This window comes from Mesoplodon mirus, assembly GCF_964341445.2.
Source record: "Mesoplodon mirus genome assembly, chromosome: 3".
Classification (NCBI taxonomy): Eukaryota; Metazoa; Chordata; class Mammalia; order Artiodactyla; family Ziphiidae; genus Mesoplodon; species Mesoplodon mirus.
The window spans coordinates 149,101,409-149,128,175 of NC_138978.1; the positions used below are offsets into that span (position 1 = coordinate 149,101,409).

Here is a 26,767-nt window from a genome sequence, read left to right on the forward strand (position 1 = left end):
GGTGATTAGTGACAAGGGCAGGAGGCCAGGATGGGAGGGAGACACACGGTTACACCACCGGAATGCTGACTTGGGTCTTCGGCTGGTCGGCCCCTTCTTGCATGTCCAGGGCACGGAGAGGGCTGAGGGGCTTGAGGGGCCGGCTCCCAACACTGTAATTTCTTGGACGCCTTACTGTATTCAAACTGGACAGAGGCGTAAAGCTGTTCCTTCTCATCCTTACAGGGGTTTGGTTCTTGGGGAAGTTGTTCTGATTGGAAACGAGGGACACCACACAAATGAAAGCCAAGCCAAAAGCTCACTCATCAACCACAGCAGCCTCCTCCACTCCTGCTCCTCTGCAGATGGGGTCTCTCCTAAGACATGGGCCACGGCCTGGTCCCCCAGCCCCGGGAGACTAAAGGTTGTAAGGGTAGAAGCTCCTTGAGCACCCTACTTCAAAGCAGGAAAGAGGCTCAAAGAAAGGAAGGGGGTTATTTAAGATGACACACAGATTACCAGGACAGACCTAGGAACAAACCTATACCTCCTGACCCCACCTTACAGGCACCTCTGGATCCTGCTTTCTAAAGGGAGCGCTTTCTGGGGGGGAAATTTGCATTTCACTTCTGCCAAACACTTTCCGTAGTTCATTGGATTTCCAAGAGCCAATCTGCAAGGTTAAGACTCAGGAAAGAGATACTGATTTTAAAAAATAGTAATTCCAACATCTCTTCTTTTTGGAAGTAAGCAAACTACATGGGACATGAGTTCTGGATCGGTTTTCCTTTTGTACGTAAAAGAAACCCAGTCTCTCGATGTCAAAGGTTCAAAGACTCGAAGTAGTGGGGAACCAGCATGTCATCCGTGGGAAAATACTTACAGTTGGCTTGTCACGGTGAGTGTTCACAGCCTCCACGTTTAGTTTAATTGTTTCCACTTTGCACCCTGAGAAAACAGAGCAAAGTGGAGAGGGCTTCAGGAAAAAAGCTCAGAGAAAAATCCCTTAGTTTCAGTATGGTAATAAAAGAACATATATATTCCCCAATACATACATTCATCCCTTTAAAAATGGAAGGCACTGATGGAACTTCCCTGGTAGATACAGGTGAGGAAGTTGAACTTCTAGGCAAACTTCAGAGAAAATTCAAAAATCCTGACCTTCCTCTATCCCCACCTCCTGCCCAGCTCCCAGGCTCATAGTTACCGTAGGCTACAGGAGTAAGTTTGAAGATGGTATGGAGAGGGCACCTCAGGTACGGTAGCTCATCTGAAAGCAGAAAGACCAGGTGGAGGAAGTCTCAGTATTATGAAGCAAGGTCAAGTCAGTGGAAGTGAGCATCTAAGGCGCTCCTGAGTTTTCTTTACCCTGACCTGGAGTTAGACGACTCCTCCTCTAAACCCCCAGACAATTATCAACATAGCCTCTAAGGAAGCCACCCGAGCTACTGAGTGGCTAAGAAAGGAAAAAAGCCCACTTTAGATCCTTCCCTGCAGGCAAAACGAGAGGAAGTGCCGCAGCCAGGGCCCCACAGAAGGGAAGACTGGGGCACCGTGGGTACACCAAAGGTCAACCTGCAGACTTCCCAGCAGCTCAGGTAGCTCAGGAAGGAAAGGGAGGGGAGTATCAGAGAAGACAGCAGCACTTCCTTATTGCTCTCCCCAGAAACCGTCTACCCTGAATCCAAAGGATGAAGATGCTTCTAAGATAACACCCTCCTAGTAGCCCAAGTAACAGGCCGGGCATGTTCAACCACTTTTCTAATGCTGCCAGGAATGTTAGCGCAGTGCTGCCCCTTTAGCCAGGCAGGACCAAGAGCTAAAGCAGCAGCTGCTCTCCACTGGGGGTTTTTGAATCAGCAGAGTAAATTCAGCAAGTAGTTGGCCCAGGGGCTGCTGGGAGCCCCACACTGCTGCCTGAAGAATGTACTCTGATTTGAGTGGAAGAGTGGGAGGTCTCGTTGCCAGGGATCCTGGTGCCACCCCAAGTCCAGCCCCCTCCCTGTGGATGTGTCCCCGGCCCTTCCCTCCAGTGGCACCTGCACCCTTGTCCAAGAAGTAGGCCAGGAGGCAGCGCATGACAGCCTGGTGGGAGATGACGAGGACGTTGCCCTGACGTTCCAGCTCCATGATGACAGGCTCCAGCCGCTGCACCAGGTCCTGGTACGACTGTGGGGGAAGTGGGGTGGGTTGGTAGGAGGCGCAAGCTGGCAGCCAAGTCGGGGGCTGGGTCCAGAGTTAAGAGGCCGCTTCTCCTTTCTCCCCAGCTGGCTTTCCTCCTGGAGGTTTGGCGCCTTCCTGTCGCCTGCTAACCACCCCCAGCCCTGGTACCTCTTGAGAATATTCAGACTTTTCAAGAGCAATGTTCAGACCAAGAAAATTGCAGGTCAAGAAGAGAAAATCTGAATGCAGCCTGTGGGGTTCTTTTTCTCTCAACAGAATAGGCAAGAGTGCAAGGCAACAAAGGCTCCTAGGGATTTCCTAGACCCCTGTTGTTTTATTTACCTTTGCCTCACACCCCTAGACTATGAAGCCACTTGGACCAGCAAGCAGCCTTAAACACCACAGATGAGAGGAAAATCATTCATATCCCATATATTTACTTGGGGCCTATACCTGCTTGATTGGGGGTGGAATGAAAAGAAAAGAAGTTAAAAAAAGACCATGTTGATTCTAAAATATACTCAGCAACAGAGGCTATCTTGTTACCCTTTCTCTGGAGATCTTAACAAATCAGTGAGGCATTGGACTGCCGACTGCCAGAGCTGAATTAAACACAGCAGGCCTCAAAGGTAGAAAGAGAAACTAAATGATACCTTAAGTACCCTTTCTCGGTCCCCAAACTCACATTCAATCCTTCCCCCAAATTAAAGCTAAGCCCCTAGCAAAGGGTGGGGCAGTCACCCCTCGTTAGGGAAATCTCACCTCCCCTCCAGGGTATCGATACAGATATTTCTCTTCATCTCGAAGTGCAAACTCGTCTGGGTACTGCTCCTTAATCTCCGCATAAGTCATCTCCTCGCATACGCCCTGCAGGAGCCACACGGCTGAAAGAGGCGAACTGGACCCACACAGCCCCCCAAATGAAAAGGCGGCAGTAAAGAATATTAGTTATTAGTGGCAGGCACTGGGCTGGCTCCGTTCATGCACTGCAACTGACCGACTAGCAGGGTGAGGGCCACTGGGAGAGGAGGCTGCCTCTCTAGCTTAAGCTGCCGCTTTCTCCTACTGCTGTGGGGAACTTAGAGGTCAAGAAAAGTCAGCAGGATAAAAGGAACAGGAAGCAGGGAAGGAGGGGAAACTGAAGGCACTAGGGAATTCTTGTAGAAGGCATAAAAGGGTACAGAGGAAGGAAAGAAAAAGAAATGCCTACTTTTGCGCTCAAGGACACAGAAAGCCAAGAACAAATTGGAAAGGACTTTTCCAGAATAGCTGACCAGGTGGCCTAAGCAGAAATTAAAGAAGTGAGTTGTCAGCTATTTCTTTTTCCTAGGAGGAAAATATATGAAGGATCCAAAGGGAGCTTCACTCTCTACAGGTGCCAGGGGCTAGGTCAAAACTTGGTTCAGGTCCCATCATTGGCACAGGTGTGTCAAGCAGGCAGGAAGCCCTGATTGGGGGTGCACTGTTCCCACTTATTCCCTAAACTGGCCATAGATTCAGCTTCCTCAAAGTCTCTACTTGGTGGTTCTAGTTTTCTAGATGAACGGCCCACATGGTGACTTCTGAGAGTTCCTGCCTGAACAGGAGACCCTTACTGGCTTTTTAGCCATCAGAGCTTCCTACTCACAGCATCAATCTCATTCAGAATCTTCCACTGCTCATAGGTCACCCCCAGAGATTCAGCCGTCTGGATAGTCCTCTTCAACTGACTTGTCCACACTTTGAGGTCTGCTATCTCCTGTTCCTCCAGAAACTTCCTTAGAACCTGGGCAAACTGGGGTGTGAAATAAAAATTTTAAAAGAAAACACACACACAGGGAATTCCCTGGCGGTCAGTGGTTAGGCCTCCACGCCTCCACTGCAGGGGACGCAGGTTCGATCCCTAGTCAGGGGAACTAAGATCCTGCAAGCCGTGCATGGCACGGCCAAAAAAAAATTAAGAAAGAAAGGAAATACAGACACAGACACACACAGACACAGACACAGACACACACACACACATACACACAGAGGACTGTTAACTCAGCCTAAAAAGGTCAATGTGTATGACCCCAGTCAAACTCTGAAAGGTGCTACATAGTTATAATAAACCCAAGAGGAAATGAACTTTAACCAGAGCACCCTGTACCGTGCTGAGCATACAAGTTGAGCCCAATAAATATGTGATGGCTGAATGATCACAGCAGAAATGGTTCCAAGTTACGCACCCTTCAATGCACAGCTAGAATCAGTGAACAAGAAAACGTCTCTTTACTTGCTTGACTATCTGAAACCACAGCCTAAACTCCAATAGGATTCAGTAAGAAGTAAGGGGATCAAAGAGATGACATCCACCATGCCCTTCTAACTCTAAGCCTGGGAAATCCAGCCTTCTGGCTGACTACTCACCTGTTTTCCCCGCACCGAGAGGCCTGAGTCACCCCCAATCTTTCCCAAGAGATTGAACTCGCTCTCTCCATGCCGGCAAAGGTAAATGGTGCGAGGATGGACATGGATATTCATGAGGTAGTAGACGATCTTGCTCTGGATGTAGTCCTGGACTTTGTTCACTAGAAATCGCTGGCCCACGTTTATCACCTTGATGAAAGAAAGATCCCTGGGACAGAGCAGGAAAAAAAAAAAAAATTCCCTGGGTATGAAAATCTGAGGATAACAGGAGGAGGGGAAAGGATCTGTATAGTTACTTGCAGGCTCCCAGCAGCTTTTCTGCCTCTCCTGCCACACCCTGACCCAGATGTAAGGAACCAAATGGAAAGAGATGGATGGCTCCTCAGAACAAAGATACAGTAAACTTTCCTGAACTTCTCATCAGGCAGTACCATTTCCTCAGTGCCTACGCTGTGCCAGGCACTGTAGCTAAGTTAGATAAACAGAATTCAGGCTTCCCCTCATGGGCTAGACTAGATGACCTGAAGATTTTGCTAACCCTGAAGTTTGTTGAGAAGCACAGCGCCCACCTGAGGCGGTCAAGACGGAGTCAGAGTATGGCATCCGCCAGCGGGGAGGGGCGAGGAGGGGGGGTGCAGAACCATGGACAGAGATCTCTGTGCGTTCCCCCCAACTACATAAATCTACATAAATCAAGTTTCTCTCAAAGGCACTCACATAGACTGTTTGCTTTGTGGCCATCATGGAACTGTTCTCACTATAAAAATAATAAGTGTTTATTCCAAAAACAAATTTTTTAAGAATGATGCAAATAAAAATTACCCATAGCCCTACCACCAGAGGTAACATCTACACATACACACACACACACACACACACACACACACACACACACATTCTTCTAGAATATTTTTCTATGTAGGACTTTGGGCTAACTGAGGAATATACTATTATGCCATATCTAGGGCAGTGTTTTTCAACTTCTATATTAAGAAACACCTCCAAACACTAACATTGTGGGTAACATACTTGAAGGAACTGAAAGACTTGAAAGATGAAGCAGACCACTGAAGCAATTTAACAGTGGCTATGCACACTGTCTTGCCATTTGCTTGGCTTCAGGGCTGTATTCTTATCTTACTAGAGCTGTACTGACTGCATGCTTTTTCAAAGGCCACCTTCTCACGGGTCTCCCTGTGCACATGTCATTCTTCAACACGGACCTGGCATCTTGCTATGGCTCTTTTCGCTCACACACATCAAGTTAACCTGTGTTCTATGCCACACTGCTGGTAGGCACTGCTATAGTAAGTAATATCTAAAAACTACTTAAATATATATATTTATATATGCATACACATGTACAATATATTGTTTTATGCAAAATAAATTTACATATTATGTTATTTTACATATGGAATATATGCACATATATTCATATGTATTACTATATATTTTATACATGTATACATATATATATATACCTATACACACACACAATAAACTTTAAAAATTGATCAAATACTGATGACACACCTCTAAGAGGTGTCCTACAACACTCTAATTAAAAACTACTGATCTAGAGCAGTGGTTCTCAACAGGGGGTGATTTTGCTTCCCAGGGGACATTTGACAAAGTCTGGAAACCTTTTTGGTTGTCACAGCTTGGGAGTGCTACTGGTATCTAGTGGGCGCAGGTCAGGGATGCTGCTAAAGACAGCTACAGTACACAAGACAGCCCCACAGCACAGAATTATCCAGTTCAAAATGTCAGTCATGCTAAGGTTGAGAAATCACACTCTAGAGGATAGACCAGAAGAACTCAGGATAAAAAACACTCTAGTGTTCAGGTATAAGATTCAATCTGCCTAGAGGCCACAAATCCATACCTTGTTTCCCTGGAATGATGTAAACAGAGGTCTGGATTGTCAGAGGGAAGTCTAGGGACAAGGGGAGAAAGGCTCTTTTCTCAAATGAGACCCCTGCTTCGGGCCCTTCAAACCTTGGCCTTAAACCTTACTTGTCATAGTTGTCTGGGTCAAGGGGTTGATAGGTGACTTTGTAGCATTCAATTCTCTTTAGGAAGTCCTCCATCACATTCTCCCTGTTCCTTTCAGGGTAGTCAGGGCTCGACACCTTTACCTCCTGGAATCAGAGGGAGAGCAGGGCCTAGTCAGAGGTCTGCCCGTAACAGCCCTCCTGCCAACAGCCACTGCTAAATAAAGAAAAGGAAAGCCATAGAAGTGGCCTTTCACTGGAGCATTGGCAATCCCCATTCACTGAGCACCCCCTCCCTGTCCTGTGACCCTGGCAACCAAGAAGGGAAAGACAACTGGGGAGTCATGTGCCTGCCCTTGGCTGAAGGACAGAGGCAGTCACGCAGCTGAAGCAGTTCTTGGGCCCCAATCCTTTTATGTACCTTCCTGGGAAAACAGAATGGGATTCAATTTCTCCCCAAGGGCAATTAGAATAGGGTGCTTGATCTGATACACAGAGCTGACTCGGACCAGACACCTCTTCAGCAAGTTCCCACACTGCTGGGAGAGCACCACCTTGACACAGTGCATGGATATCCACTCAGCACAGCCCAGCACTACCATCAAATGGGCACTGGCATTAAGCTGTGACCATACACAGCATGAGGTGCCCAGTGCATAGAATGCTGACCTCAATATTAGACAATTGGTGGGCAGATGACCTTCCTATAAGGTGGCCCTGACAGATTTAAAGAGTTTGATCTATTCTAAGAACATACCTAGGTCTCAACATCTAGCTAATACCCAGAACACAGGGCCAGGGCTACTACAGTTTAAGTTTGGCCTCTGTTCAACAGCTAAGTCTTACCTTCTTCCTCAAAGCCTCTTTCTTTTCCCAAGGGAAGAGTGTGGAAGTACAAAACGGTGTTCTGGCAGATCAAAAAGATCACCCTGTGTTGTTAAACATGTCTATTTCTCTCTTTCATTACCGGGTTGACTCCCCACTCCACCCCCACCAAAACACACACAAGGCATAAAGAGGTGGTGGTGTGAGGGGATGTCACCTACCAGGATGTTGGCAGCAATGACATCGGGATCATCGCAGACGGATTCCACAAAGAACACCTGGCCAGGGAGAGAAGGCAATGATCAATGAGTCAGTAGCGGCCAGGTTGTAAATTAAGAGCACAGGCTCATATCTGCTCCACCGCAGCCACCACATCCCCTGGGATTTTCTTTCATGAAAGTGGCCTTCAAGGCCTCTTCATTTAAAAATAGCTCTTACCACATACCCAGGGCCTCATACATACAGGCTAAGGAGCTGAGAAAGGACCCGAAAGAAAACCCTCAAGGACTGGCGGTGACTCACCAAGAGGAGAGAATCAGATGTCCAATCCTGTCCTCACCCACCAGAGTCAAACAGATCTGCGTGTCCCTCCTAACTCCCCACCTCCACTCACCCCTCCTCTTCCAGCTTGGAGGCAGATTCTACCTTGAAGGAATTCTCCTCGGCAAAGTTCAGAATCAAGGCCCTCCTCTCTCGAGTGGTATTGGTAGCATCAAACACCTGGGAAGAGAGCCCACAAGACAGATGAACGGGGACCGAGAAATGAAATCCCACCAAGGCGGACCCAAGGTGGGGTGGTGCAGCCAGGTTGCTGAAAAGGGGGAGACGGGGGAGGAGGCAGGTGAGGCTTACTGCGATCTGCCCACTGTCCTCCGTGAGATACGCCTTCACATCCTCCAGCGCCACCAGAGCACACCGTCTGCCAAGAGAGCAGAGGAATCAGCCAGAGGACTGGGCCGGGGCCAAGCTTGGGCACAGCCAGAGACATGAACAGCTGGGGTGCCACAGGGATCACACCCCTTCCTATTCAGTTTCCCCACTGATCAAAAATTTTCCCTAATTAGACCTTTCAACTTGCCCGTTGAGATTTTTCTACCATCCTATATCTTTCCTCTTCCCCTGTCCCATGCACGTGTCTTACCCCTCTGGAGGCTTAGCCTACAAGCACACACGCAACTTTCTGCGCCCTGTTCTACCCACCCAAGCCCATGGTGAGCTGCCCAGCAGATAACTTCCACTCAAAATCCCCACAAGATATTTACTGAAAGGGAAACCAAGCCCCATCACATCCAGTCTCATGACGGCCAAGAAAGAGTTGGCCTGGCAGTCAGGCCTAGAAGACTCACTTGCGTATCTTCATGGCCTCCTCGTTGTCATGCCGGAAGAAGTCATAGGACTTATAGGACTTGACCGCTTGACGCCGATACACCCCAAGATTAAACACTGCAGAAGACACCCATACCCTTCAGCAGTGAAACAGTACGATGTCCCAAAGGGGACTTCTTGGTCTAATGTCAGAGTGGCCAAGGGGATGAAAAAAGCACCATGGTATGTTGGAAACAACACCAGATTAAGAATCAGGCTAAGTTCACATTCTAACTTACTAGAATTTGGACAAGTCTTAAATTGTCTGACTTTCAATTTCCTCAGCCATTTTGGCTATTCCACATGGATACTGCTAGATAATGTAGATGGAAGGGCTTTGGAAATGTAAAGCTCTATACTCATTTAATTCTTAACACTCCTGTCAAAGGCATTGCCCCCAAACTAGGCCAATTCAGCCAGGCCAGGAGGAACAAGTGTATGGACAGGGAATAAATCCAGTAAACCAGGAAGCAACCACTATTACTGCCAGGAGCACCCTGTAACCTTGATGCCAGGGAGAATAAGTCTCCCAGAGGCCTGTGAGGCCCAGGAACTGATCACTTCCTTTCTCAAGGAATGCATGGTTGCACCTACCTTTGGTGGGCACCCCAATCCAGTTGAGGTAGCGTGTGAGTTTCTTGGACACGTAGGTTTTGCCCCGGGCTGGTAAGCCAATCATAACAATGAGGGTCGGGGAGTTGGTCATGTAGGATGCCCACGCTAGAGGGAAATGGAACAGAACAAAACTAAATAAAGAGGGGTCAAGTAAGGTTTGTGCATGGGGCTGGGACTTCATGGTCAGAATCTGGTTTGATCCTCACACACCTCAGTGAGGCCAGTGTCCAGGAGGACTGGAAAGGCAAACCAAGGAGGTATCGGGGAAACGCTCCTAAAAGACAGTCAAAGGGTCATGTAGACTTCCAGAAAGTACCCAAACTAAGACATGTCTTTCCCACTTGTCCGAGGCCTTCACAGAGGTGCATAAGATGGAAAGAGAAAAAAAAGTGGCCAGGATTAGAAAGACAGTAACCATAGCATCTTCCTTAGCACGAGAATATCTAGGAACACGGGAGTGATATAGCCATGAAGGAAAGTCTTGGGCCTGGAGATTCTACCCGTGCAGCACTGAGCCAGCTCCTATAACAGATCCAACAGAGTTTCTATCCTGAGGATCCCATCTATCCCTTCAGAACCACAGGCAAGAGTTTGCGCACGAAAAAAGAGCCTGGCCTTAACCCGTTTTGGCCTTTGTGCTCAGGCCACGAGTTTAAGCCAGAACTTCTAAACCATTTAGACTGTGTCAACGCCTACCTGACATAGGTTCTGACTAGACCTCAGGAAGCTTCGTGGTAAAGCTGGCCCACAAGGGCATCACAGCCAGCCTGCCTCAAAGACCCAAGTAAAAGCAGGACAGTTTAAAAGCAGGAATAGCCATTGGTCCGCCCTTCTTTAGAAAACAATTGATTTCAGGAATGCTCATTTACAGAGACAGGTCTCACTGGGCAGCTGGGGGCAAACTAGATGCTCAGAGGCCAGGTGACTTGCCTAAGGACACACAATGAGTCATGGGAAGGGCTGGCCCTAGAATCCTGATCTTGTGCTTCCTTGTCAGCTCTTCTCCATAAAAAGAGCCTCTGATTCCTCATCAGCTTGCTCACAGGAGCTGGCTCCTTCCTGTCCATCCTGCTACGGAGGAGTGGTGGCAGAGTGCCCTGCAAGCTGCCAGCCACGTTCCTGGGGCCCAGACCCAAACTGAGGTCATCTGGGAGGGCTCAGATGGGAAAGGAGGGAGGCCCTGTGTGCAGATGGGGGAGAACCACTTTTGCGTTCATCTTCCCAGCACTGCTTTCCAGAAGGTGCCCCACAAGTAGTTGCTGCTCTTCTTCCCTGGGACAAGGTGACCCTGTCAGGCTAAGAAACAATTCAGCAAAACTGGGGTACTTGGATGGGAACGTCATCCTTTATTTTTTGAGAAGGAAATGTAAAAAGATCTCAGTGGAGAAGTGGGCAGAGGGGTGTGAGTAGAGAACAGACCTCGGAAGGAAGAGAGTTTCCTAGGGGTGTTTGGCAAGAAGTATCCAGAAGCCAGACAGGGCCCTGGTGGTGAGGGAGGGGTGGATGCCCAGATTTGGGGTCAGAGGGATTGGCTTTTAGTCCTTTACCTACTATGCACATGGAAAATTCCCGGGCCTGAGCAGGAGCCCCTCCAAGGTAGGCAAGGAGCAACAGAAGTGATTTTCATCTCTGTCCAAACAGGGAGCACAAAGACAAGCAAACGCCATGTTGCAGCCTCGGCTGATGTTAATGCCTGATCTCTGACCCCTAACAGACAGATCAGCTGCCTCAGGTTTCAGGAGTGAAATCCTCCTGAGTCTTCACTTTCTCCAGCCCAGCACTGCACTCTTCTCAATCACCAAGGCTTGGCTCATTACCTGCACTTCTAGTATCGCTTGGTCCACACCTTCCAGCCCATTAGGCACTTTTCCCAAAGGTCCTGTTATCCTCCCTGAAGCTGAAAATGAACTGATACTTGGGAGACGCTCTGAGGCCGACCAGGGAACCAGCTGCTCCATGTTTACCAAACTGGACAGAGAGTTCTAAGAACAAAAGAAAACACAGGCCACCAAGGACTCCCCACGGTGGCCTCCAGCACCATACCTCCCACCTCTGCCCATAACACACCCACACACACCTGCTGCAACCAGGGCTGCTCAATTTCCGAAGGAGAAAACTAAACCACACTTCCTATCTCAACTGGCCACATGGGCAAAACTAGGTACATTCTGTCCTGCCTGTTAAAAAACAAAGCCATCACCACCTTAATTTGAACAGTAGACACTTTATGCTGATTAATTTTGGAGACAATGTAACTTACCCCTTGACAAAGAATGGAAAGCTGTTTCAATCCTGAAATTCTCTTCTACCTTCTTTACACAAGGTTCAACTCACCTTCTCAATCTTAAACTTCTTTTCCCTTCATGAACACACTTCGAGGAAATGAGGGTGTGATAACTTCCCTCCTATGGACAGAAAACCTCAAGCCCAGAAAAGGGAAGAGCTAGACCCACAGTCCCTCAATAGAAAGTCAAGGTCAGGGTTCTGACCAGACTCCTGGTTTCATGACTGCCCAATCAGTCCTAGTAACCAGCTCTTGTCAGCACCTGACAAAGGGAGCCATGTGGCCAGCATAACTCTGCTCTCTAATCTAAACCTGAAGGGTGGTCTAGAAGGCCAATGGTTCCCGGCTTTCTCATGACCAAGTCATCTTCCACTTTTTGCTCTAAACAGCCCCAATATTTTGAAATATGCTGCCCTTTAAAGTGTGCTTCATTAGTAATATCTTCTTTTTATTCATCAGAAGTCATAAAACTGTCAATTATGTCCTGCCGTTTGACTGATAAGCATAACATATCGAAGTTCTGCAGCCAAACGCTAAGAAAGTTAATGTTTTAGTTAACCATCGAAGCTATAGTTTAATGCCTAATTTCTATCACGTGCTTTGAAATATTAAAAACAGCTAACAAGGGGCTTCGTTGGTGGTGCAGTGGTTGGGAGTCCGCCTGCCGATGCAGGGGACACGGGTTCGTGCCCCGGTCCGGGAAGATCCCACATGCCGCGGAGCGGCTGGGCCCGTGAGCCATGGCCGCTGAGCCTGCGCGTCCAGAGCCTGTGTTCCGCAACGGGAGAGGCCCACATACCGCAAAAAAAAAAAAAAAAGAAAAAAAACCCAGCTAACATAGAACTTTTAAGGGATGCTGATCAAGGTTTCAAAGGTGTCTACCTTTCCTCCTGTTATTTCTGTAGGGAAAGCTGTTAGCACAAACAGGGAAAGGTGTATATGCAAGGATGCTCACTACAGCATTGTCTGTGATGGTGGAAAATTGGAAACAATGTAGATGTCCATCAGGGAGAGGCTGGCATATCCACACAAGGCAATACCATGCAGAATGAAGTAAATGTGAACTTATCGACATGAAAAAAATGTCCAGAATATAGTTTAAAAACAGTGGGGGTGGGGGGGATGGTAGAACAAAATATGTACAGTGTGGACCTATTTCCATTAATAGGATACACCAGAATAAGATTTTGGAAAGAATCAAACATAACAGGGACAGGAGAAATGGTGAGATTTTCTTGCTTTTTACTTTCTTTCTGTATTGTGTGAATTTTTCATGAACATGTATTGATGTTATAATTAGGAGAAGGTTCATACAGGGACTTGTCTGTTCCAGACCTATTCAAAATATCAAAGAATAAAAGAAACAAAGAAGGAAAAGCATGTAGACCTTGCCTGCTCCCCCTAATTCCTGCTTTCACTGAGCCCTGAAACCAGTTGTCTGAGCACCTTAAGGGCACCTCAGCCAGCACCACCCCCCCTTCTCCCCCATCCCTGGAGCAGCTGAAATTCCAGTCCTGCTCCTTTGGACGTTCTGGCTCCCTAAAGACATTCTTCAGCCCTCCAGTTCAGGCACTTCCCAGAGTCAAAGTCAGCCAACAACAGGTATAATTAACAGCAATGGGATAACGGGTAAGCTATTAATAAAGCAACTGCTGGGTGTGAACACTAAGCAGCCCAAGAAGCCTGTTCCCAGATACAGGCAAATAACAGAGAGAAGGGAAATAAACTGACACATACTCTCATAGACTGTCACAGTCCCACAGTCCAACCACAAAAGGAGAAGAGAGGGGGGTAAATGAATGACAGTGGCTTCAGGATAACCCAGACACCTCCAGTGGGGGAGAAGAGGGTAGAACTTGGAAAGGAGAGATCAGGAATTAGAGTCTAGAGGAAGGAAAGAGACCTGGGATTACTGCTTCTTTGACTAATCAAAAGCCCTCAAAGCAAAAAAAAAAAAAAAAAAAAAAAAAAAGCAAAAAAAGTTAGGGAGGCAGGTAGGAGAGTCCCATGGAGAAGAAAGCAGAACTAGGACTGACACTGAGCACCGTGCAGGGTCAGAGACTCCCACAGTTATCAACTCCCCCGACCCCCAAACACTGCCACCTGTTCTCTGCTCTTGTTGGGCTCAAGTGTCCTAGTAGCACAAGGGCACCTCTCTTTAAACTGTGCATTCCAAACCCCCAAATCGGGGTTACCATATTGTCAAACAAGAGAAGAAAACATTTTTTACTGAAAATATAATTCTTCACAGGGCTCTTTTAAAAAGCGAGCTCCCAGGGGCTTCCCTGGTGGCGCAGTGGTTGAGAGTCCACCTGCCAACGCAGGGGACACAGCTTCGTGCCCCAGTCTGGGAAGATTCCACATGCCGCGGAGCGGCTGGTCCCGTGAGCCATGGCCGCTGAGCCTGCGCGTCCGGAGCCTGTGCTCCGCAACGGGAGAGGCCACAACAGTGAGAGGCCCACGTACCGCAAAAAAAAATGTGAGCTCGAAGCACAGCATTTAGACTATAATTCAACCTATATATGATGTTTCAGGAACAAACACAACATGCAAATAGAGTCACCAGTGAAAAATAACACAGTTTAGCCACATGCCCAGTACTCTTCTAGGAGCTGTCCTGTATTTACTCATTCAATTCTCACATCACTGTGGGGAGAGATACTATTAGTATCCCCATTTTATCAAAAAGTAAACTGGGGCATGGGGCAGAAGAGCAAGTTGGTTAAAAGCACACAGTTAGGAAGTTGTAAAACCAAGATTTGAACCCAGGCAGTCTGACTCCAGAGGCTGCACTCAAACGTCATGCTATACTGGTTATCTTCCACAGGGTGTTTGCCCTCAGTACCTGGTTTCCCGCCCTGGCAGAGAAAGAAGACCCTAATCATAGAGGTGCACTAACCCCAGTATCACACCCAAACAACCTGCCTCTGCTGCAGTCCAAACCCCAAAAAGCCTCATCAGTGCTAGATGAAAAGAAATGATCATCATTAATCACGAGACTGACAAGGGCATGACATCAAGGTTGAGACTCTAGGGAAAGCTTGAAACATGAGACGATTCCAGGTCTTATGCTGGTTGGCTGTTTCCACCTGCTGATATATATAACCACTGAAGTGAGAAGAACTGACTGATAGGGTTCCAGAGGAACCTGGAAGCAGGGACAAGAGTTAGCTTTCCTAGAGGTTCCCCAAAACATCTGGGGACCAACTGCTCAGGACCTTTTGGCCTGGGCTCTGCAGTCTTGCAGTCTATAAGGATGCTTAGGCATGCAGATGCATGGGGACAGGAAACAATACTTCATCTCTGCAAACCCACCTGCTGTCTCTGTCTCAAAGATGGGCATGGAAATGCTCCTGTGAAGCCCATCCCCAGAGCAATGAACCTGCAGGGAAAATAGTTTGCAGAGTGTAAAGACTAAACCTGTGAGAAAGTAAGGTGCCCAAGACATGGTGAGAAGTGAAATATCAGGGCCGATTCCCCTTAGGCCTGTAGAAATAAGCTACTGGTTCTTACCTGCAATTTCTGCCGTGAGCAGCCCCCTCACAAAACTTAGCCCAAGAGATAAAGGCAAACTGTTAACAGTATCAACCCAAGGAATTCCTTCACCCTGCCACTCAGCCTTACTCACGGCGTGTACAATAATACTGGCTCTAACTTTCAGCATCAATCAACTGTGCAGATACCCCCAAGGGTGGGGGAGATAGAGATTCAGTTAAAGAAAGCAGGAAGAAAATGCTGGTCTACACCAGCAGTCTAGCCCCAAGGACAGACATTTCACTGAGTCTACTTGTTTCAGAAAGGAAATTCCCCTGGTAGACTTTGTTTTAAATTCCCATGTCAAAGAACTATTTCTCACTCCCACCAAGCAGCAAAGTCTAGAATTACAGCAATATTCTCAAGATAAAATCCTGGGAAACAGCAGCCCCTCCTCTTTCCCAACACTCACAACATTTCTTCTCTGACATTCGGAGATTTGTTTTGGTTTCATAGTTGTTGTTGTTCTGTTCTGAGGAAGGGGCAGAATTCCCAGACATGGCAGCTCTTCAGGGGACGTCTGCAAGGGACAAAGGGGATGTAAGGAAGGGAAGGAAGGAAATATCCCTCAAAACACTCAAAAGAGGATCAGTGAGGTATAAGTGAAAGAACCCTGGGCCAAGGGTCAAGTCCAGCCCTCCTTCTCCCAGTTAATAGCTACATGCCCTAGGATAAGTCATGTATGTCCCTAGCCCTCTGTTTCCTTATCTGTGAAGAGTTGCACCAGAACCCTGATCTATAATGCTGACTTAGGAGTTTACATTCACATGAATTATCTCATTCAATCCTTCCAATAATCCCATAATAAAACAGATTTTGCTACCATTATTACTTCTCCCCAATTTACAGATTGAAAAACTGACTTCTATCAAACTAAGTGGCTTATCCAAGTTCCTTCCTGACCTCACCAATTCCAATTTAAGAATCTGGGGAGAGTAGTGGCAGCAGCTGGGGGTGGGAAGGGTTGCGAATGGATCAAGTTCATTATCATAAAGTAATTGCAGTCCAATGGTATAATTCAGTTCTGAAAAAAAAAAATAAGTGGGAAAATCTCAAACATGTTCCCTGAAGGAAAACTGTAGCTGGACCCGGGGACAGCCCTAGCACTTCACTATTTCTCCTCTGGTGTTTTTACTCTCAAGCCCTTGTCCGCACCCTCTCCCCATCTATCTCCTAGGAAGCAGTCTATGGAAGAAACACTGGGGAGCAAAGAGGTGGTAAATAACTTCTCTTATTCTGAAAGGTCACTTTCAGAATAAGGAGTAAGTCCTGACTCGAACGGGGGTGGGAGAGCCCCGAGTTCACTGCGCAAACCCAGACAAGGGACTCGTGAGGAAGGAAAGTCCTACTGCTTCAAGGACCTTGCACTGTTATTCTACTGGCCACACAAATCCTCTAACTCACACGCCAGCTGCGGCTCTGGGTCCCTAAACGTCCGCACTCCGGGCAATGCCCGGGGGCCCGCACTTCCCCGAAACAGCTAGGCTTCATCTTCCCGCACCTCATCAGGGTGCACGCAGCGCCCCTTCTCTCGCCCGCCTAACCCCTTCAAAGTGCTGTACAGCCGTCGCTCACCCTAGGATCCCTCCTAAGATCCCTCCGGGCTGTGGCCCCAGCACCTACCCGGTAACGCGACAGCCTGGAGCCGACACGGTGGCCGGGGTCCGGCACACCACTCTCCGGCGAATCACGTGCCCCTGCCTGGCTCCGCCCACTCTCGCGTTGGCCCTCACCTGGAGAGAATCGTCCACCAATCGAATGCCCGCAGGCTCGAGGAGGCGGGGCTCAAATCGGAATCGCTGTCGCGAGCTCCTGAAGAAGGTTGGAACTGTGAAGGAGAAAGATCACAAGCTCGCAAGTTTACCAGCACTGTGGAGGTTGGTTACATCGTTGCTTGGCAACTAATAGGGCTGGAGGCGGGGTTAATAAAAAGCACGACTTTTTTCATACTCTCGCGAGAGTGAACTAGTAGACGTCTTGAAAGGGTGCGACTTTCTGGTGACGGGAAAAAGTTTTGCGGAGATTAACGCTCTCCTCCCTGAATCCCAGCGGGACCTCGTTAGATCCATTAATTGGAAAGTAAGCTATAGAAGAGGCTTTGCTAGAGTAAACTACCAAAGTACTTAAGCTGATTACATCTTAGGGTGTTTGCATATTCCCTTAGGTCAGACAGTGAAACTAAGAAAATCAACTACTCTCATCGCTGAACCAGGGGCTTCCCTGGACCCATGCACATACTCCAGTGGACTTACCACCTTATTTATTCTCCCGCTTACCGCCCACGCTGTAACGTCTGTTATGGCCATCTTGAAGAACAAAAGAGGAAAATTGCTCCAGGAGAAAACTGGGTCATGAAAGTTTTGAAAAGATGCATAGTTTCCATATAACTTATTCAGAGGCAGATTTTTACAGTGGAGGTGAGTTTGCACATTCCAAGTGAACTTTTCACAGTTGCCCCCAGGCCCATTTGATGCTTGATTGTGGTGATAAACCCCCTCTACGCAGGGTAGGCTTTGCTGCTCTGGATCCAGGATAAAAAAAGAAGGAGTACATATTTCTTGGAAAAGAGGTAAATTCAGAGATGTTTTTATTCCTCTTTCACCTGGGGATTAAATTCATCCTTCAAAGCAGCTCAACTAGTACCTCCTCTTTGAAGCTTTTTACAACTCCAGTATGTCATAGTTGCCCTCTCTGTGCCTGTACAACTCCGTTTTATCCATTCAGCAAGTATTTACTGAGCACATATTTGCGAGGCACAGTCCTTTGTTCTAGGGATACAGGGTTGAAAAGGGTCACATAATCTAGCATTATCACGTTGCTATGAAATTCAGTGGTTATGTGTCCTTTACACCCCACCCTCTCTCTCGATTACGTGAGTAATTTGCCATTTTGAAGGCAGGAATGGAGTCGTCTTGGTATTTGTATACCTAGGTCCTGAACTGGAATCTGGATGACACATGTTGGTCTTCTTCATTCCTCCTCCTTATACTGCCACCACTTCCTGAATGTAGCAATTGCCCTCAGCCCAGATGCTGACCTCATATTGCGCTTTCTGATGTGGCAAATGGACGTTTTCAAGTTACAGTCTCATGGAGGTGGAAAGGCCAGTCTTCCGGCCCCCTTAACCTCAATGAGTTAATGTTTGCTGCAGCCATGAGTCTAGCCACGAGTATTTGTTTGTCTTTGACTGGTCATTTGAGTCACAGACCATTCTTGGCATTCGTTTGCATTCCGAACTATGGTTCTGTTTCTCCCGGTGTAGTTTGGAAGCCCCAATTTAATAATTTCCGACCTAATTGCAAGATTACATTCCTCTATATTCGATTCAGGAACTCCTTCCGCCGCTCTCTTCCCTTAAGCATATATGCTTCCGACGCGGAGAGTACCTCACTCGGTCTACAGGTAGCAAGACCAGTCGTACGTTAGGAATACAGATAAATCTTCATCCTTTGCCTCCTGAAGGGGGAGATGGTGAGAATCAGTTATCACTTTAAGAGTGTGCTAAAACAGAAGCCGCAGAGTATCGCGAGAACTGTAACAACCAGTGACATCTCGCGATGCTTGGACCGGCGAAGGGTGGCTATTTTGGAGTCCACCCGCCGGCTTCTTACCTCGGCGGCGTCTGCCAACCTGCTGCCGGGACCAAAGCTGGTCCCACGTGTGTCTGGCCTGTGGGCAGCCGGACCGACACGATGTGGCGGCTCCGCTGCAAGGCCAAGGATGGCACCCATGTTTTGCAGGGGTTGTCCAGCCGGACCCGGATGCGGGAACTCCAGGGCCAAATTGCCGCCATCACCGGGATCGCCCCCGGCTGCCAGCGAATCCTCGTAGGATACCCGCCCGAGTGCCTGGACCTCAGCAACGGGGATACCATTCTGGGGGATTTGCCCATTCAGTCAGGTAAGGGAATCGAGGCTAGGCCAAGGCTAGTCCTGAGAGGTCGGAGAGGGGCATAAGGGAGAACAAACAGGGCGAGGTGGTGTGGGTCTGCTGGGGGCTTGGAGGAACAGGATAGGAAAGATTAAAGAACAGAGCACTCTGACGGAGGCCAGGGCAAGTGTCTAGCAGGGAGGGCCCAGCCTCTGTGAGAAGCCCAAAGCCTTGGAGTCACCTTTCCTCAATCTGCTTTCTGGTCTCTCTTGAAAACGTCTCATTCGTTTTGTTTCCCTATGCGTCCGCAAAAGTATTTTTAAAATAGGACCTATTTTCTCTGTCCTGATGGCTCTTTTCCCCTATATCACTGAAAGAAGACAGCCGGTCTGAAGGATGTAGGATACTTTTTTGCTTTCCTGGTTCATTTTTGCGATCACCTTCATATATACTTACTTTGACAGTTGTATTCATTTTAGAGTTTGCTCTGACACACCCAGTAAAGGCCCTTTCAAGTTCTAGACAACAGCAGTTATTTCTGTGCAGTATTAAAACTTGAACAGCAATAATGGTAATTAAAAGCTTTCCGTTGTTGTATCAAGGATCCTGTGAACACTGAACAGGGTAGGTATGTAAGTTTCATAAGGAGAGAACCCCCTAGTGGCCGAGTCTGTGACAAACACCTTTTGGAAGTGTTTTTAAACTGCGGAGAGCAAGCTTAAGAAAATTTTGTTCTTGAAATGTATCTTTTTAAGCAAGTATAAGGGTGTATAATTAAGGCCCCTTTACTGAATGAGGTGCAGCCTAAAGTGTTTTGCTCTTTGTTCCATTTGCGTCTTTATGAAGATACAGTGAACAGAAAGTGTTGCTGGTCACATGTTTGCAAAGCTGTATTCTCCCTAGTAACCCCAGCTTATACTTTAACTCCTTCTGTTTGTAATTTACAGCCTTGGTTAGTGAACACCCAATTTCATCTATACTTTCTCTGCATTTCTGGATTTGTTTTATTTTTGACAGGCGACATGCTGATTGTTGAAGAAGACCAAACCAGGCCCAAAATGTCACCTGCATTCACAAAACATGGTGCTCCTAGTTACATCAGGGAAACTTTGCCTGTGCTTGCCAGAGCGGTGGTCCCAGCAGACAACTCTTGCCTCTTTACCAGTGTGTACTATGTCGTTGAAGGAGGAGTCTTGAATCCAGCTTGTGCCCCTGAGATGAGACACCTCATAGCACAAATTGTAGCAAGTGATCCAGACTTCTATAGCAAGGCAATACTGGGAAAAACAAATCAAGAGTACTGTGACTGGATCAAAAGGGATGATACTTGGGGTGGAGCTATTGAGATATCCATTTTGTCTAAGTTTTATCAATGCGAAATATGTGTGGTGGATACACAGACAGTACGAATTGATCGTTTTGGGGAAGATGCAGGATATACCAAAAGGGTCCTGCTTATTTATGATGGCATCCACTATGATCCGCTTCAGCGTGTCTTCCCCAACCCAGACACCCCTCCTCTGACCATTTTCTCCTCTAATGATGATATTGTTCTTGTGCAAGCACTGGAATTAGCAGATGAAGCTAGAAGCAAGAGACAATTTACTGATGTAAACCGCTTCACCCTGAGATGCATGGTATGTCAGAAGGGATTAACTGGACACGCAGAAGCAAGGGACCATGCCAAGGAGACAGGCCATACCAACTTCGGAGAAGTGTGATCCATGCATAATGAGGATTGACGCCTACTACCTCACAGATCCAGAAGGTTCTGGGTTTTCCAATAAGCTATTCGTAACCCTAAAGAACAAAAGGACACAATGCTTGAACCATCCTTTTAACCTAAAGCCACTAAGACACTGCATTCCTTGTTAAGATTAAAATTAGTGTGCAAGTTTACAGATATGTGTCTACAGTGGTGATACATGCCCTCTTTCTGCTGGGGTGACAGTATAGGTGGTCCTTGCTACCTACTGACACTAACCTGAAGATGGAGTTTTAGTATTATAAACTAGCACCCAGCAGCATTAACTTGTAGAAGAAAACAACTTCATATTTTGGGTAATGCGAAAGGCCTCAGGTGAGGCCACCGGACATAAACCACAGTGTCTCTGGTAATTGAGTCCTTTTAAAAACTGAGTTAATAGTTTCTAAATTATAAATTGATTCCTCAAGTGAAGATACTCAGAATTGTCAAAACTGATTTATATTGCAACTTGGTAGACTTTATAAATGTGTACTTCACCAGTTATAAGTACATAACAAGCAATTTTTACAGGGTTGAGTCTATTCCTTGAGAACGTTACCTAACAACAAGAACTGATAGTGCCCAGTTAAGGATTTCTAGTGTTATAAAAGTAGAATGTGTGAGGGAGGAGGTGCCTGAGCAGATTACTGAAGCTTTAAAAGACCGTTGGCCTCATGTTTTAATGCAACTCATTTATTCATCTTTGTCGCATTGGATAAAACTTTAACATTAAGCAGGATATTTTTTTTAATTGTAGTTCCTTGAAATTTGAATGCTCTATTTTTGCCTTTCTACCTAAGATTTACCTGGAGGGATTTGATTTCCTCAGCTTTTTGTTAAGAGCACTTCCTCCGACTCCTAAGAAAACTTTTCATCTAAAATTATAACGTGCTTTGGTTTGGTTTTTGTGAGATCTTTGGCTACCTAAACAGAATTTGTTTTCATGCTAGCCTTATCCCACCACTAATGCTCTTTTAAATGATTTCATGTGTCTGAAAATTAGCGCTTCTATCCACCATCTTTTACCTTGACCTTTGCATAGTTTTAAAGTAATCGGGATAATAATATTGAATGAATTTGTTTCACTTACAAAATATGACAGTTTTTAAATCTTTGCCTTATTCAGCCTTCTCAGAATTCTGCTTCTTACTGATATTAGATGCGTAGCCATTTGCTTGGTGGGCTAATCCACAAGGCACACCCTCTAAAATTTAGCTTCACTATGAGATCTTCCAGATAAAAGTTTTCTACCTCTTTTCTTAATTCTTCTGACAATCAGGGATGATAAATTATAATTTGTTATGCATTATCTTACATAATGTGAAGAGGCCTAATGTTGTAAAATTTTATTATCTTGGTCTCATTTGTGATTAAGTATCTCACTTAGAAAACCAATGGTATGGGAATTCCCTGGCGGTCCAGTGGTTAGGACTCCATGCTTTCATTGCCAAGGGAGCGAGTTCAATCCTTGGTTGGGGAACTAAGGTCCCACAAGCCAGCCGTGTGGCGTGGCCAAAAAAATAAAAACAAACCCAATGGTATACTTTAAAGCACATATATATTTTAGCATATCTTCTTTGGCAAGTGTTTCAAAATTGAGATTTACTTTTAGCACTTTCACTTGGTAGAGATAGCCATATAAAATTAAGGAATATGTAAACAATTTAGGAGAAATGTACCTTTAAGGAACTGTTCACAAAATATGCTTGAAATCATTAGATGACATTTCTTGAGTACCTTTTGTGTGACTAGGTCTTCTAGGCATTATAAGTTGTTGTGGTCACTATAACTCAAAAGTGTTTAATTTTCTATTTAACTAAGCCTTAAAAATAGCACTTGTGACTTTTTGAAACTTAATGTTTGGCGATCATAATGTGTACAAATGAATATGATTGAATATCTCTTTGTACCTTTCTGTCATCAGGTCTAAAAGGATTTTGTATCTTATTTCCCCCAGAAAATATTAAATTTAAAGCTGTAGGTTAAGAGTATACCACTGGGTAGCACCCACCAAATTGAGCTTTATGCATCATTATTCATAAACCTTGCCTTCCTTTCTTAAGTATTTCAGGGGCCAAACTTGATACTTGCTTACTGGAACTTTAGAGAAGTCTATTCATGCAACAGATATTTATTGAGTAATTTATAATGTCAGGCATATATTGATGTTTCCCAGCATAAATTTCTGTTGCTTTAAAATTAAGTATCCTTTATCTATCAATACATTTAATTTTTTTTTAATTTTTTATTGAAGTATAGTTAATTTACAGTGTTGTGCTAGGTTCAGGTATACAGCAAAGTGATATATATATATAAGTTTTCAGTCAATACATTTGATTTTAATTTAACAAATGGAAAGAAATAGAACCTGATATTTTATAAAATTAAACCTGTTATTTTAAGTGGTTTTGTTTGCATATTTAAGCTTATGCTTTTATAACAAGTCAAATATTTATTCAGGGGCTCTTAGTTTATTCTGTTTTACCTGTTAATTAGGTTGTGCATTCTTCAGTTGGACACTGATAGATCACTCTCAATAATGACTTTTTAAATTAATCAGCTGCTGAAATTCAGCACTAGGACTTTTAAGTAATGTTCTGATCATGGGAAATTCAAGATGAAGCACTATTTGCAGATCATTTAATTATTGAGGATTTAAAAACCTAAACTTGTGCTAACTCTGAACTCAAGCTGGTAAGCCTCACAGACCTTAGATGTTTTTAATTGCACTTCTTATACTCTTGAAATTAGTTTATTAATGTCTGTAAATTCTAATCTTGAGAATTTTGAAATCTTGCAACAAGATTAAAAGAAACTTTTTCTTTAATTTGCGCTTGAGCAGAGTGAAACCCCTCTTCCTATTCATTCAGTTTTTGACTGCCATACAAGACTTTTTTTTTTTTAATTAAAACGGGGATAGTTTACATTGGTAGCAGAATGAATGAAGATTGTGCTTTCCCATCCCCCACTCCTCCTTTCCCTTACTCTTCTTTTTCTTACTCTTCTCTGGATTTAAAGATTAGATGTAGGGCAATGAATGTACTTCTAGATACATAGGGTGATTTCAGAAGTTACTGTCGCTGGGAATTTTGTGATGTGATAGCCATGTGAAGACATCAGTATGGTACAACTTCTGCTAGTGGTTCATGGTTGATTTCTTAATTGTTACCCATGAATGGATAATGGGCACAGTCAAGTGATACCCTTGAAAGGTTTGGGGGCTGGTCAGCTTGACCCTGTTGGCAAAAACTAATATAGTCATACCCCTTGATTATTCCATGAAGTTCAAGTCCCAGCAAAATCAAAATCAGGAATGAATTAACATTATTCGTCTATACATGCCCGTAAATGTGCCTAACTTGCACGTCTAGCTTATTCTTTCTATCTTGTGTAGGCATTAAAACATGAATGTTGCAAGTTGCCCTAAGTGAACATAGTTTTCTATGTCTTTTTTGAAAAAATTGAATAGGGAGTATAGAAGATTAACAGCAGAGTGATTTTTTTTTCTTTATGTGTCAGGTGGCCTTCCTCAACTTTCATATATTAAGATTTTTATGTTCTTTCATGTATTGAGAACACATTTGTTATTATTTGCAGCACTTTAAAAATATGAAATAAAAGTTTACATGTTAGCCCTCTCCGGGGACCTTGTCAAAGACATTAAAATATAATTCTGGAGCTACCAACTATCAGTTCTTCTTAATCAACAGTTACCATCAGTGAATAGTGTATCCAATGGTACAACATTCTGGTGTTTTGGTAACAGTAGAACTCCATTTCAGTAACTATTTAGCAGCATGCTCTGTGCCCTAGCATTCAGAGTGTTACTTATTTCTATAATGTGATTGTTCTTTATTCATTGTACAATGCAGTATTCAAATTTGTCCTTGTAGCACAAAGATGACTACTACAACTTTGAAAAGATTAGATTCTTAAAACCCTTCATTTGTTTCTAAGCAAACTTACGATTTTGAGCTGATTTTTGAGTCAAAGGCCTTAAAAGCATCATGTGTAAGCAACATCGTTACGTCTAAAGTGAAACACTTGATTTGAATAAGCTAGTTTATTAACTAAAGATGCTTTGTTACTAAGAGTTATGGTATTTCAGCACATTTCATCCAACTTAAAAGATTATAAAACTTCCCTAATTGTGGAAAAGGGTTTGGGTTTTTTTTTCCTTCTCCAGAAATTAGCTGGCATTTTGTTTACAGTGCTTTGAGTATTTGAAGAAATTATTACATTGATATTGAATTGTGGGGTGCTGCTTTAGGTCTTGGTTGATAGAATTTAGAGGAGATTGGTAACCCTGCCGTGCTGTTTCAGAGTAAAGGGAGAAAGGGGCAAGAAGATAAAGTGCCACATAAACAGAAGAGATCCTCAAATGAATGCATTCCTAGTCTTGAATTATGCTTTTCAGAAAATTTTTCAAGCAATGCCTTTGTGTCACCTTAACCCTTCTCCCCCATTTCTTGGCATAGAATGTAGCAAGGCCATAATGGAAAGGCTTGTCAGTACAGTATAAAACCATGACTACAAGGGTTTTGCTATAATGCTTTTTTATACTTGTTTTTAAAAATACAAATCTATGTCTAAGAGTTTAGGGATAGTGAAGATAAGATTTAGTTATGTTGTAGGCAAACAGGTTAACCTAAGAAAGGTTTACAATTCCTACTAAGATTACAAGAGCGTGACTCTATACTGGTATAGGATATGTAGTTAGTTGTAGCCTGTAAGTTACTTAAAAGGACCAGGGCACCTAATTCTTGTCAGTTTTCCAGTTCACCTTGGTGCCATTCACCACATAAGCTGTTTACAGGAAATATAATTTCCTTAGCAAAGAGTAACTTTTTTTCCTTTAAAAAAGTATTAAGTTTAAAATACAGAATAAGTACATATAGTTTGTCAAAAGGGATAGAGAATGACAATAGTCCTATATTTCCTGTATTAATGCAGTAGAGGTTGAAATTCCTGAAGCAAGAAGAAACCCATAAAACTGTCAAATTTAGAGCTTTAAAATATGACTTGAAAAGTATAGGGACGGACAGACAGAAGAAAGTTCTGCTTCACTTGGCATAAGAAAATATTTTTTCTTAATGAAGATGGACAGTGCTTTCTTGTTTTCAAAATATTTTGTCTATTTGCCAGCATTTTTTCAAAGTTAATGCACTGCTGCTACTTGGGAGATGTCTACTTTCATTCTGTACAACTCTTGTGTGATTTTGCTATTGTCATTAAGATGCATTGATTTTATGAGGTGTATAATTTTAAATACATAAATATTGTATGAATTGACTTGTTTTGAAGGAATAAATGAAGTGAAAATATTGTTGTCTGAGCATATTTTGGGGAGGGCAGAAGGCCAGTGAACAGCTGCTACAGTCAAGTTACATTATTTATCATCACTGCTTTGACTTAGGTACCAATATCTGCCAAATCTCAGTCTGTAGGTGGAGTCTTAACCACTTGGATAAGAGAAAGTAAAATGTTTTTTTCTTTTTTTCAGTACGCGGGCCTCTCACTGCTGGGGCCTCTCCCATTGCGGAGCACAGGCTCCCGACGCGCAGGCTCAGAGGCCATGGCTCACGGGCCCAGCCGCTCCGCGACATGTGGGATCTTCCCGGACCGGGGCACGAACCCGTGTCCCCTGCATGGGCAGGCGGACTCTCAACCACTGCGCCACTGGGGAAGCCCTGTTTTTTCTTTTTAACACCAGAGGGCATTTGAAATTTCCCGTCTTGGACTCCAAACTTTCTCGTATGCAATCAGCTCCTGAAAGTTGTAATTCAATGTCTGTTGCTGACAAAGTGTCAAAGTGGAAAGGCTGAATGTTCCCTTTCATTTATAATAGACTGAGGTCTGTGTGAACTTAGATCTATCTGTTTGGAAACTGCAACATCTCTCTGGGAGAATTTATTTAATCTTTGATAATATCAACATTTAAACATTTATTTGAAACAGCACTGGGGTTAGAATTGGCCAGAGTTTCAGCTCTCTAACTAA

General features: G+C 44.8%; 2 protein-coding genes across 3 annotated transcripts in view; one reads left to right on the plus strand and one right to left on the minus strand.

Annotated features, from left to right (window-relative positions):
- Positions 1 to 17,687, minus strand: part of PFKFB2 (6-phosphofructo-2-kinase/fructose-2,6-biphosphatase 2) — a 26,411-nt gene extending 8,724 nt beyond the window's left edge. The window contains exons 1-16 of one of the 2 annotated variants that reach the window (XM_082612891.1): positions 17,403 to 17,687; positions 16,774 to 16,978; positions 15,563 to 15,670; positions 9,312 to 9,437; positions 8,699 to 8,795; positions 8,205 to 8,271; positions 7,998 to 8,072; positions 7,574 to 7,630; positions 6,550 to 6,674; positions 4,531 to 4,738; positions 3,770 to 3,916; positions 2,905 to 3,009; positions 2,019 to 2,148; positions 1,187 to 1,249; positions 863 to 927; positions 71 to 250 (exon numbers count right to left, since the gene is read on the minus strand). In XM_082612891.1, coding sequence (XP_082469017.1) covers positions 71 to 250; positions 863 to 927; positions 1,187 to 1,249; positions 2,019 to 2,148; positions 2,905 to 3,009; positions 3,770 to 3,916; positions 4,531 to 4,738; positions 6,550 to 6,674; positions 7,574 to 7,630; positions 7,998 to 8,072; positions 8,205 to 8,271; positions 8,699 to 8,795; positions 9,312 to 9,437; positions 15,563 to 15,650 — 1,533 coding nt within the window. In that variant the 5' untranslated portion in view covers positions 15,651 to 15,670; positions 16,774 to 16,978; positions 17,403 to 17,687. The remainder of the gene's footprint in view (positions 1 to 70; positions 251 to 862; positions 928 to 1,186; positions 1,250 to 2,018; positions 2,149 to 2,904; positions 3,010 to 3,769; positions 3,917 to 4,530; positions 4,739 to 6,549; positions 6,675 to 7,573; positions 7,631 to 7,997; positions 8,073 to 8,204; positions 8,272 to 8,698; positions 8,796 to 9,311; positions 9,438 to 15,562; positions 15,671 to 16,773; positions 16,979 to 17,402) is intronic. The other variant, XM_082612892.1, reaches the window with a different exon arrangement.
- Positions 17,688 to 18,707: 1,020 nt separating this feature from the next.
- YOD1 (YOD1 deubiquitinase) lies at positions 18,708 to 26,071 on the plus strand (the record flags this gene model as incomplete). The annotated part of the gene is made up of 2 exons (XM_082616560.1): positions 18,708 to 19,050; positions 20,038 to 26,071. The coding sequence occupies 2 exons, from the start codon at positions 18,708 to 18,710 to the stop codon at positions 20,739 to 20,741; spliced, it is 1,047 nt and encodes a 348-aa protein (XP_082472686.1). The 3' UTR covers positions 20,742 to 26,071.
- Positions 26,072 to 26,767: the final 696 nt, after the last annotated feature.